At 38.9% G+C, this 12,813-nt stretch overlaps 2 protein-coding genes across 3 annotated transcripts in view; both read right to left on the bottom strand.

The window, feature by feature from the left end:
- Positions 1-236: 236 nt before the first annotated feature.
- The window catches only part of LOC122051209 (16.9 kDa class I heat shock protein 1-like), a 28,987-nt gene continuing 16,410 nt past the window's right edge, over positions 237-12,813 (bottom strand). Inside the window, exon 2 of one of the 2 annotated variants that reach the window (XM_042612200.1) lies at positions 237-550. In XM_042612200.1, the coding sequence (XP_042468134.1) occupies positions 320-550 (231 nt within the window). In that variant the 3' untranslated portion in view covers positions 237-319. Of the gene's footprint in view, positions 942-12,813 lie in introns of those variants that run through there. The other variant, XM_042612199.1, reaches the window with a different exon arrangement.
- On the bottom strand, positions 7,536-10,956 carry LOC122051208 (protein NRT1/ PTR FAMILY 6.3-like). Its single transcript, XM_042612198.1, has 4 exons — positions 10,754-10,956; positions 10,442-10,659; positions 9,820-10,370; positions 7,536-8,552 (listed from the first exon to the last, which is right to left on the bottom strand). The coding sequence occupies exons 1-4, from the start codon at positions 10,872-10,874 to the stop codon at positions 7,670-7,672; spliced, it is 1,773 nt and encodes a 590-aa protein (XP_042468132.1). The 5' UTR covers positions 10,875-10,956; the 3' UTR covers positions 7,536-7,669.

The raw sequence follows: 12,813 nt of genomic DNA, 5'->3' as shown, positions 1-12,813 counted from the left end.
ATAATAAGAGGAAAGATTAAAAAAAAAAACCTAATCAAAATCGAGCAATTACGAATATTTTTATTTTTTATATCCAAGAAATGCAGTTTAATATATATATATTTTAAAAAGTAAGTATCATTAGAAAATGCATTGACATGCATTTATTCTGTAACAAAATAAATAAAAATTACAGTCGCCGATTTATCGATATGAAATCTCATTCGGAAATAAATAAACAAAAATTAAGTGCCATATCAACTTAATTTTGAGATTGAATAATTAATTAAGAGGTAATGGTGATTAATTAATTAATTAATTAAATTTTGGGATAGAATAGTTATTTAGTGTTCTGCTGCTTCGCCGCGTCCGCCTTGGGAACGTGGACGGTGAGTACGCCGTGTTCGATGGTGGCCGTGACGGCGTCCAACTTGGCGTCCTCCGGCAGCTGGAGGCGGCGCGTGAACCGGCCGCTGCTCCGCTCCACCTGCCGCCACGTGTCGCCCATCCGCTGCGTCTCCAGGTGGCGCTCCCCGCTGATGACGAGCGCGCCTCCGCGCTCCACCTCCACCTTGATCTCCTCCTTGAGCACCCCCGGCAGGTCCGCCCGGATCACGTGCCCCTCCGCCGTCTCCTTCCAGTCCACCTTCATGCCGGCGGCCGCGAGTTCACCGCCGCCGGCCGAGATGGCCGAGGAGGGGGCGCCGCTCCACAGTGCCTGGGCGAAGGGGTCGATTGCGCTGCTCTGGATGATGGAGGACGTGCTCATGTCGTGGCCTGCAGCTACTTCCGATTCGTCCTCTCTGATCAGCTGCTGCTCCATTAAAAACTGCAGCGCTCTCTCTCTCTCTCTCTCTCTATATATTTATTATCAAATAAAACCAGAGCAATTAATTAATTAATTAATTAATGGAATCGAGGAAGGAGGAGATAGTGGGTGACGTTTTTATGGAAGAGAGAAGAGGAAGAGGAGGAGAGGATGCACGGAGGACAGTGAGCGAGTCCAGGAGAGGATTGCGGATCAGCGCTTCTTTGCCGTAGCTTCTATATAATTTGCGTCTCTCCCTCTCAAGTAAACACAGTCTAAATCAGCGGTCGGAATCAAATCCTAACCGGATTCACCAATTGAAAGGGATTAATTGGCAAGGGAACTTTATGGTTAGTCTTTCATACCGATTCATGGCGTGTAAATTATATTCTGCAAATTACTAAACCATTAAAGTTGGCAAATACTCAAATTATATTATTGGTAAATTTTAAAATTATCAAATACGAGAAGATATGATATTGGGGATAGAAGAGGAGTGTGACAATTTAAAAGAAGAATATACCTAAGGAAGAAATCTAATTTTCTCTCTCTATATCTTTTTCATGATACAACTTGACAATTCGATTCTTACTATATTGATACATTATTACATCAAATATATGTACTTGACAATTTAATTAACTCATTATACTATCTTAATTAGCCATTAGATAGTTCAGTCCAACTTGACTTAATGAAGACCAAAATAATTTGATTTTAAGTTTTAATAATACAATTTGATTTAGTCTTTCAAGTATGTAATTTGGTTTAGACTTCCAATAATGTCTCCTGTAAACTAAATTTATCTTCGTTCATAAGCTCCCTTAAGAAATGATATCGAATTCGAATATTCTTTATTTTTCCATAAAGAACTAGATCATTCAAAATTGAAATTGTTGAGTTGTTATTACAAAACAGGATTTTAGACCTTCTTGATCATGCTTAAGATTCTCCAAAATTCTATACAACCAAAGTAAATTACATCCCGCAAAAGAAGCAACAATAATGTATTATGCTTCTGTAACAGAAATTGAAATAGTAGATTGCTTCTTTTAATACCATGCTATAGCTTCACTTCCAAGATCAAAAACATAACTTGATGTGCTTTTGCTATCATCGATGCTTCTTGCTAAGTCACCATTAGTATAACCAATAAGATTAACTAGTACACTGGTTTGATAGAAGATGTCATAATCAATAGTACTCCTTTTGCGTATCTAAGGATTCTTTCTGTCGTCTCCCAGTGGTTAGATGCCGTAATGGTTTCTCCATAAATATGCTCATCAAATTTACAACATATGTAATATCTAGCCATGTAGCAATCAAATACATTAAATTTCCAACCAAACTTCGAAACATAGTTAGATTAACCAATTTCCCTTCACCATGCTTGCTCAACTTTAATCCTACAACACATGGAGTTGAAATTGGATTTCCATTCTCCATTCTGATTTTTTTTTTAAAATTTCTTTTGCATAACTCTCTTGAGTGATGAAAATTCCATGTTTGAATCTTAGAACTTCAATTGCAAGAAAATGGTGTAACTCTCCCAAATCAATCATTTCAAATTCATTCTTCATTGAGAGATTAAAATTATCTAGCATCTTCAAATCATTACTAGCAAAAATAAGATCATCAATATAAAAATTTATAAATAAAGCCTCCAGATGAATTGGATTTGACGTAGAGAGTATGCTCTAATAGGCATTTTAGAAAACCATTCTTCTCAAAGTAATTATTGATGCAACTATATCAAGCTTGGGAGATTGCTTTAGCCCATACAAAGCCTTTCTCAACTTGTAGACTTTATCTTCTTCATCCTTTTTAATAAAATGAGGAGGTTGTTCAAGATAGATTTCTTCTTAAAGAACACCATTTAGGAATGCCAACTTGACATTCATTTAAAAAATTTTCCAATTATTTTGAGCTGCAAGAAAGATCATAATCTAACAGTATCAAGTTTTGACACAAGAGCAAATACCTCTATAAAATCTTCTCTTATTTTTGCTTGTATCCTTTTGCTACAAGCCTTGTTTTATGCTTGTTGATGGAGCAATTTGTATTCATTTTTATCTTGAATATCCATTTAACACCAATGAATTTTTTATGTCGAGGAAAAGTAGTAAGCTCCTAATTTCTATTTTTTCAATGGCAGCTATCTCCTCTTTCTTGGCTTTTTTCCACACTTCTTCCTTATTTACATTATCAAAGGAAATTGGTTCTTTTCTTGTAAAGAAATCAAAGAATACATAATCATCATATTCAATAGGCTCGATTGAATCTACGAGTTCATGTACACTTCGCATTTTCCTTGGAGGAGGACTTGTTGAAGAACTTAGTGAATTTTTTGGTGAATGAGAAGAATTGTCTTCTTCTAATTCTTATTCACTAAATGAAGGAATGTAAATCTCATTTGCTTTGCCTCTTGGATCATCAAAACTTGCATATTCATCAAAAAGAAAAGAACATCAAGACTTATCATAATCTTTTTGATCTTTAAATTATATAGTTTGTAGGCTTTGCTTCTTTCACTGTATCTAATAAAGATGCACTTTTCATATTTGTCATCAAACTTGTTTCTGTTGGCTTATGAAATGAGTGAATAAGCAACGCTCCCAAACACCTTTAAATGTCGAATGTCAAACTTTCTTTCATACCATGTCTCATGTGGTATGCAATCTTTTAAGCTTTTTGTTGGAGAATGATTAATAAAATAATCTATACAAGAAACAACTTCTGCCCAAACTTCATTTGGTAAATTTTTTCTTTTGAGCATGCATCTCATACTTTAACAATGGTTCTATTTTTTCTTTCATTTACACCATTTTGTTGTGGTGTAAAACAAGTTGTCAATTCATGTCTTATACCATGTTTTCTAAAATCTTTCTCAGCTTCATTTGAAATATATTCATCACCACGATCAGTTCTTAAAGTTTTGATATAACGCCCAGTATAATTCTTAACTTCAACTTTAAAATCTTTAAAAGATTGAAATGTTTGTTACTTTTCTTTGAAAAATTTAATCCATATCTTCCTTGTGAAGTCATCAATGAAAGTAATAAAGAACTTACTCCTACCAAGTGATTCTGTTGGCAGATTTCCACAAAGGTCAGAATGAACACACTCCAATGGCCATTTTGCTCTCCATGTTGCTTATTGTGGGAATGGATCTCTGTGTTACTTTCCAAGTTGACATGTTTCATAAACTTCTTCAACTTGGTCAATCTTTGGCGGTCCTCTAACCATCTTTTTTGTTGATAACAACTTTAAACTTCCATAATTCAAATGTCCAAACCTATCATGCCACAACTTTGAAACCTTTTTTTATCAACAATAGCAAAACAAGATAAATTTGTAGTTTCAAGTTTGAGAGGACATAAGTTGTTAGAGGTCATAGCAATCTTTGCAATAACCTGATTGCCTTTTGATATAGTGAACCATTATGATGCATATGCAAATCATGCTCTTTCTTCATAAGATGATAGCAAGTTACTTTTTAAACCAGGAACAAAATAAACTTCAGATATTTTCTCAATATTTCCAAACTTAATTTTAAGTTCAATCTCACCAATTGCTTCAATTTTATGAGTACTAGAATCACCAATCATCACTTTACCGTGATCAATTTTAGATAGACAGGAAAATATTTTTTTTACTTGTCATGTGTTTGCTAGTTCCACTGTTCAGGTATCACATTTCATCAACTTTGTTGTCATTGGAAGTAAGTAACAAAGTTTCTTCATTCTTACTTTGATGAATAAGGTCACTTTCAGTTTGCTTGTCATCTTCTCGCTTAAACCAATAATTTGTAGCTTTATGTACAGGTTTGTCACAGTGACTACATTTGATATAACCATTTTTCTTATCATCTGTTTGTTTGTGCCAACAATCTATTGCTTTATGTCTTGGTTTTTAACAATAGCTACATCCTCGACCTTTTTGATATCCACCATCTCCTCTTCCTCTTTGAAATTTGAAAATTTGGTTTTCATTGCTGTGATTTTGATGGTATTGTTGAATATTTCTTCCTCTTCCGTGAGAGCTTGAATTACCATGCCCCCTGAAATTTTGCCCCTACTATGATAAGATGAACCATGACCTCTAATAGGAAATTGAGATTTAAGAGCTCAATTAGATTGTTGTGATTGGGAAAATAATAAATTAATTTTCACTTCATGGGCTTTCAGAATGCCTTGCAGAACCTTGAATAATCATTTGAAACCATTTGATTCACTATAGAATCAATTTTTATAAAATACTCGACAACACTATCAGTTTCTTTCATCTCCCATTTTTAAAATTTTGATCTCAAAATTTGAAGTTGAACATTCATCACTTGTTCATCACCTTTTAAACCTTTTTGTAGAATTTCCCAAACTTGTTTTGATGTTGTTGCTTTGCGGATTTTTTCCTACACCCTTTGTCTATTGTGCGATTGATTTGATTGAGAGCTTGAGTATCTTTTTTCTAATTATCCACCAAAACTTTAAATTTTCTGTTCCAATAATCATAATCTTCTCCGTTGAAAGTATGCGAAAATAGAGTAGCAACATTTCTTGATGTCATTTTTCTTGAACCTCACCTCACTTTGATACCAATTGAAGGGGAAGAAGATATGATATTTGGGGATAGAAGAGGAGTGTAACAATTTAGAAGATGAATAAAATTAAGGAAGAAATGTAATTTTTTCTCTCTGTATCCTTTTCATGATATAATTTGGCTTATATAGCCATGACAAAGGAAGTTCATAAATAATTTGGTTCTTCCTACATTAATACATTATTATATTAAATACATGTACTTGACAATTTAACTCATTATGGTAAACTTAATTAGCTACTAGATAATTCAATACAACTTGACTTTATGAAGACCAAAACAATTTAGTTTTGAGTTCCAACAATATAATTTGGTTTAGTCTTCCAAGCATGCAATTTGGTTTAGACTTTCAACAATCAAGTATCCAATTTCATTTTTATCCCTCTGTATTTACTCACGTTTACCTCGATCGATTGCTACACTACTAAACTAATGAACAATATCCAATTGATTGCTACATTTTAGCAATCAATTAAAAAATCTTATTCATGTTTAAAAAATTATCGCTCTCAATGTGGTGTCTAAAAATGATAATTAAGGGCAAAAATGACTCACGAATCTAGAGAACTCAGAAATATATGAAATCAAATTCTATATGTTCGTCTAATTATCCTAATTATACTAATGCTCTCAAACATTATTTCTATATCATATATTGAGAGCAATAATTTTTTGAATACAAATTAGATCTTTTTTTAATTGATTGTTACGTCGTAGCAATCGATTCAGACACATTTGTATTTAAAAAATTATTGTTCTCAATATTATCTATGAAAATGATGTTTGAAAATATAAATATAATCAGGATAATTAGATAAATATATATGATTTAACTCTCTAGATTTATCAGACCATTTTAATTAAAATCGAGTCGTCTGATGATCTCAAAGAGTTTAAAAGATTTCATCTATGTTCATCTACCTCCTCTCAGGACATTACTGTGGAGGAGGGGCAAAAGTAAAATCGGCCTTCGGTCGTCCGCTTCGAACAAAAATTATAACTTGATGGGGACGGTGAACCCAAGAAGGGATCGTAACCATTTGTGGCCTGATCGCGACCACGATCCGACCGTAAATACGAGTGGTACATCCCCTGGACCACAAAAAATGGTCCAGGAGATCCTGCCTCAATTATATTGGGCATACAAATTGTTGAAATCAGTTGAATACACATAGTCACCTTTCAGGCAAAATAACGTCACAATACCACCATCCACGGGTAATTAGTTGGGCTACTTCATCCGCTAAAACGCTATTTGGTGTTTTAACCTCCGCAGCTTCTTCTCGTCCTCTTTTCTCATCGTGGAGACGATTCAAAATAAAAGTTCGACCAGTGGCCATTGACACCACATCACCTGTCCGTATAAATTGCAGAAAGCGGTTCATCCTCGGGAAGTCGATGTGGGTACTTCGGACACTAGACTCGTTTCTCCACTCCTTTGCTATCGTTTTCCTCTCCCGCATGGTACGAGTGGGCGTAGAGCATTCTGTTGGCATATAAACTTATTCCAAAGATAAATTGACTTCTTCAAATGCAAGAACAATGCCAAGAACAACTTGACTTCATCAACTATGCAAGGAAGTTGTCAAAATCAATTTGATTTCATGTGACTCTTCATCAACTAAGCAAAGTTCAATTATCCTACTAAGTTCAATGAAATTCTTTATGACAAAAGTCATTAGTAAAGAAAAGAATAAAATCTAATTGTCTTGTGTTTAATGATGTGATGTAATTATAGAAGTAGTAACATTTTCTCTTCATAGAGTTTTTCTCCCATTCTCATACTTTGTTACAAAATCTCTCCTACATTCTTATTTTCTCCCATTCTCATACTTTGTTACAAAATCTCTCTTACATTTTTATTTTCTCATCCTAGTTCCACCAAAATTCCAACACATTCATGGTCCATGGACCTCTTCGGATCGTGGAATGCCGACTCCAACATGGGTCTTCTTCACGGACAACTTCCACCGTGATGTCGTGTCCCCCACACCGACAATAATAATAAGTAGGTGTGAACCATACTTGCTCGCACCAACTAAACCCTAAACTTTAAATTCTAATCTCTAAACCCTAACATTCTAAACCTTAAACCCCCAAAAATATATTACATTTAAAACTAAAAAGTTTGTAATTTGCTAATAAAACGGAGAATGCGAGGAAGCATTGATATAGTAGTTAATTTGACTTAGAGAAAAGCCTAAAGAGTTGCAAATTATTACAACTTGATAACAAAACAAAAAAAATACTTGCGAAGATATATAAATATAATATTTATATTGTCTAGGCGTGGCAGCAGGCCTCCTCGGCCAACTCGACGCCGCCGAACATGCTCTCCTCCTCCGTCGGATAGCAGTGCTCCTTGTAGACGTAACCCCTGGCGGCGAGGAGGTACACTCCCAGATTGAGGCCGCAGAGCACGGCCAGCAGCCAATAGAAGTTGTAGAGCTTCCCCTGGTTGAGGTCGTCGGCGAGCCACGCGCCGCGGCTGCTGCTGCCGGTGAGCATGTGAACCACCGCCACCAGCGCGGAGCTGACGAAGAAGCCGAGCGAGAGCGTGCTCAGGAACAGCCCCGTGCTCATGGTCTTCATCCCCTTGGGGCACTCCCTGAGGAAGAAATCCAACTGGCCGATGTAGGTGAAGGCCTCGCCGGCGCCGACGAGGAAGAACTGCGGCACGAGCCAGAAGACGGTGAGCGGGACGAAGGGCGCGGAGGGTTCGGAGCGTTGGGCGGCGCTGAGGCGCTTGTGCTCGGTGAGGGCGGCGGCGACCATGGCGAGGACGGAGAGGAGGAGGCCGGCGCCGATGCGCTGGAGCGGGGAGAGGCCCTGTGGATGGCCGGTGAAGCGGCGGCCGAGGGGGGCGACGACGCGGTCGTAGACGGGGACCGTGACGAGGATGGAGGCGACGAAGAAGACGGTGAGGGAGGCCGGTGGGATACTGAAGTGGGACCCGATCCGCCGGTCCATGGTGGTGGCCTGCGACACGGAGAAGGTAGTCATCTGCGCGTAGACCGTCCAGAACATAATCGTGGTGGCCCAGATCGGCAGCATCCGCACCACGATCTTGACTTCCTCCACGTCCGTCAACGGCGACAGCCACCACTTGCTTGGCGGCGCAGCCGAAGGGCCGCCGCCGGCGGGGATGGCGGCACGGTCCAGAAACCTGACAAAAATGCGTGAATTCAAGGGCAGACATATTTAGAAAGCTTTTATTTATTAATTTATTATTCACAGCTCAATTTCCATATCCAGATTCCAACAAAAGCTTTTATTTATTTATTATTTACAGCTCAATTTCCATATCCAGATTCCAACAATCGAATCATGTTTTTTCTCGTCTTACACCATCCGTGACTTGTAGCTCAATAAATGCTGGATAAAAAGTAATACCTTAATTTAAATAAAGTTCGAAGAAGGAGCCCAATAAATATTTTGGATTATAAATAATTTTTAGTCAACAATGTTTAATGTTTAATGAATAATGTTCATAAATTATATTCATTAATAAATTCTTTTCAATAGGTTAAATAAAATAAACAAACAAATAAATTTATAATTAAAAATTCAACTCAATTCAGTTGGATTACAGTCCTACTCACATCATCCTTCCTGTTAAACAAAGTTAGGAAGGATGAACTGTCAATTCTTCCTTCTCAGTTTGTATTTACTACTTTTAAGACGACATTAATTCAATAATGGATGAGAGATAGTTCATTAAAATGCATTTAATGGTACGTTTTAAAGGATTGATGATGAGTTGTGACGGTTGGCCACCACCAATCACTCCTACATTATTGATCGATGACTTTCAAAGATTTGAACTCAACTTGCCGTCCACATTTTGTTTACTAACGTCACATCATACAAATGGAAAGAACAACTAACTGGTGGCCAATTTGAACAAGCAAAATGTCGATAAAACGCAACAAATAATGGTGCTATTTATCTATGATAAATTTAATTTGATTTAATTCTTTCGCAATCCGACCTCTGTTTCATGAAGACCTTAGTTTACATTTTAAGTGGCTTATAAAGTTTAGTTTTAAAAGTTATTTTTGAAATTTCATTAAGATTTTTTTTTTAACAACTTTTTTTACTATCAAAATGTTTTCCTTATAAACAAGTAGTGTTTTCACTAAATTAAAGGGTTTTAGGGTTAGTCTAACATGCAAGTATTTATTAAATATAAAAAAAATATATACTATATATGGTAATATTTTTTGCTTTAAATTTACACCCTACAAAAATTTATGGCCCCATTTTATTTGATATATAATTAATTCGTATGAATTTTTGTAGCATCCATTCATCTAACTTTATTATTTTTTTATTTTTAAAAAAAGGAGAAACATAATAAAGAATTTATTAATAAATTTATATAAAATTGAAAAATAAAAATTTGTAAAGATAAAAGAAAGCTGTAGATGTACCTGAACTGTTTGGTGTGCGGCAGCCTCTTCTTCGGTTCTCCCTGCGCCGCCCCTTTCTCTTCCGACGCGCCGTCGTACAGCAACGCCGGGTCCGACGGCAACTCTCTTTCTCGATTTCTCCAGGCCGCCACCGCCACTGCCGCGATCTGCGTCAGCGGGCTCCCCACCAGCCGCTTGAACCGGTACCGCCGCGTGCCGGCGAGGAAGACCAGCAGCCCGAGCGCGATCGACCCGGCGCAGATCCCGTAACCCCACCGACGCCCAAGGTTGTCCTGGATGTACACCAGGACGGTGACGGCGAGCAGCGAGCCGAGGCTGATGAAGAAGAAAAACCAGTTGAAGAACTTCTGCATCTGCGCCTTCTCCTTCTTGTCGGCGTCGTCGAACTGGTCGGAGCCGAAGCCGGAGACGCTAGACTTGAGCCCCCCGGTGCCGAGGGCGGTGAGGTATAGCGCCAGGTACAGCACGCCCAGCTGCGCTCCCGTCGCCTTCTCGTTCGGCGGCGGCTGCAGCCCCGCCACCGCCGTCGAAATCGTCAGGATCGTCACTCCCTGTCCGTGTGTAATTTCACATCAAAGATGAGAGAGAGAAAAATAAAATCTAAACTAAATTGGGTGCTCACGGAGGCTTGGACGGCGGCGAAGATTGCGATGGTGAGGTAGCGACCGAGGAAGGTGTCGCCGACGAAGCCGCCGAGGAGGCAGAGCACGAAGGACGTTCCCATAAAGTTAGTGACGCAGTTGGCGGCGGCGGCATTGCCCAGGTGCATCGTCGCCGTCAAGTAGGTGACCAAATTGACGGCGATCCCCAGCGTCGTCAGCCGTTCGTTGAGCTCCACCACTGCAATTATCAACGCGGCCCTCTCCATCATAAAACTTGGGAGGAACTCTAACTAAATAGAAGAATACAATGAACCGAGTAAGAGAGGGCGTGCCAAGGATCATGGCGGCGCCGGTCCATCCGCCGGTGCGCGATCTGACGGCGGGGCGGCCGCGGAAGTCCCAGGCGTCGGCGACGACCTCACCCGAGGCGTCGGAGTTCAGCAATCCCACCATGGCAGCTGGTCGAAGTAGAAGTAGGACTGTCGGAGTAGAACAGAGCAGGGGCTTGCTAGTTCAGCGGGTGTGGTGAGTACGCCGAAGCAGAGGAAGAGGGGCAGGATTTATAGACACAGATAAAATATAAAATGGATTCTCAATCAGGGCAGCCAGGTGGATCAATCACAGAGCGTAAAGGATCTTCTTATCTTTTAAGTAGTGGGGAATTCTCAATTCGCCATCTGTGGTAAATCATGTGATAAAAAGTGAAATCGTTCGCCCCCAATATTTTCGTCGTACTCGATTTAAGGTCATCATGAGGGAGGTAAATCATAGCATCCTGATCGAGCATGTGGCAGGTGGGATGAGTTGTACATGAACCGGCGATTTACGCCCCGACTATCTTGAGTTTCGATCCCACGACCTCATGTGACAAGCATCATATCACATATCAACTCGGATGACCTGTAGAGTCCCACCATCTATGGCAAACCAGCACTTCCATCACATTTAACCCTAGATCATCATAATGAAAATAAATTCATGACAATTGAACGGGTAAGTGATGGGTGAGATGAGATGCACATGATTCGAAAATTTACACCTTGACAGTCTCATAATTCGACCTTAGGTTCGTATGTGACAAATGAACTACCACTTATCAATTTGGATGGCCCGTGAGATCATTCCCAATTCGGCATCGATCATGCAATAGATGGTGTTGGAGGGAGCAGCTCGGACCCGTGAAAGCTTCTTCTGTGGACGCACACGATGTGTTTTTTTTTACCTTGGTGAAATTCAGAGGGAGGGGTCGTTTTAGTGTTTCGTGAGGAAAGCGAATGCGGTCGTCGTGTGGCGGCCGCCCAGGACCGGACGGAAGAGTAGGAGGTGTGACAGCCCTGGTGAAGCATCATCATTGGATTTAGAGGCCTCGATTGGCTTATTTCTCCCCTGCGATCCACTTGAGACACACGGCACGATCTAAAAGAAAACGAGTCTGGATTCGCCGCAAGTCTCCCCGTAAAATGCGAGTTTGTCTTAGGCAGAGAGATCGTGGTCCATATGTGATATATCGTACAGGAACAGTGTCAGAGTAAACTCGGGCCACGCGTTAATAAAGACTAACACAATATTTTGAGGCTCAAGATGTGCCAGCTCTTGGATTGTTTGGCTGTGGCAGGCACAGTTTAGAATACTGTAGGCCATCCTTAGATAAATCACAAAAAAAATATTTTATTTATTCTAGCACACCGGTCTATATTTTAGAAAATTGATCTCGAGTATTAATTGTTAAGTCGAACGTTACCCACCAGTATCTTCAATTTCAATAATGTTTAGAATAAAATTTGCGTACGTAACCAATGTCAGCCAATACATGCAACTTCTGGTTGTCATCTTCTTTAACTTTTATTTCCAAAGATCGAGTAGCCATCACACGTGGTGGATTTAAATCCACACTTTTCTTTTCTTTCTCGTTTTTTGCTGCATTGCATAACTTTTAACACTGCCTTTGTGAAATGTTGATGTTTGCTTGTGCGATGAGCTCCACATGAAATGTTTTGCACTTTTAGATTCTCTCTCGGAGCCTTGAGTTTTATGGCCATTGTTCCATAATAAAGGACTGAAAGCATCAAATAGAAAGGACTGTTTCGATGCATATATTTAAAAAGGACAAACATTATGCGAAAGGAGCTCCACGCGATTCCACAGAACTCATGTAAAAAAGCCAACCACAGAAAATCATAAAGGATTTCTAGATAAAAGGTCTTTTCATTTAATTATTTCCAATCAAAGAAAGCCTTTTAGTATTTGCTTCACCAATTCCTATATTTTATTTTCCTTTGGTACAACTTTACTTCATCAAAGATGCCAAAAAGAAATAAATTCTTCATATTAGTGCTAACTTTTGATCTAACTGATGTTGTTAATACAATACTATATCCATAAACGTAATTTA

The sequence above is a fragment of the Zingiber officinale genome, chromosome 3A (genome assembly GCF_018446385.1).
Source record: "Zingiber officinale cultivar Zhangliang chromosome 3A, Zo_v1.1, whole genome shotgun sequence".
Lineage (NCBI taxonomy): Eukaryota > Viridiplantae > Streptophyta > Magnoliopsida > Zingiberales > Zingiberaceae > Zingiber > Zingiber officinale.
The sequence above is the reverse complement of the archived record's forward strand: the minus strand, read 5'-3'. Positions and strand labels throughout refer to the sequence as shown.

What these genes read in the sequence shown, in the direction of transcription:
- LOC122051208 (XM_042612198.1), bottom strand. Translation starts at nt 10,874, where the DNA reads ATGGTGGGATTGCTGAACTCCGACGCCTCGGGTGAGGTCGTCGCCGAC. An exon ending in CGGCGCCGCCATGATCCTTG is followed by an intron (nt 10,660 to 10,753) that starts GCACGCCCTCTC and finishes TGATAATTGCAG; the next exon opens with TGGTGGAGCTCAACGAACGG. An exon ending in TCGCCGCCGTCCAAGCCTCC is followed by an intron (nt 10,371 to 10,441) that starts GTGAGCACCCAA and finishes ACACACGGACAG; the next exon opens with GGAGTGACGATCCTGACGAT.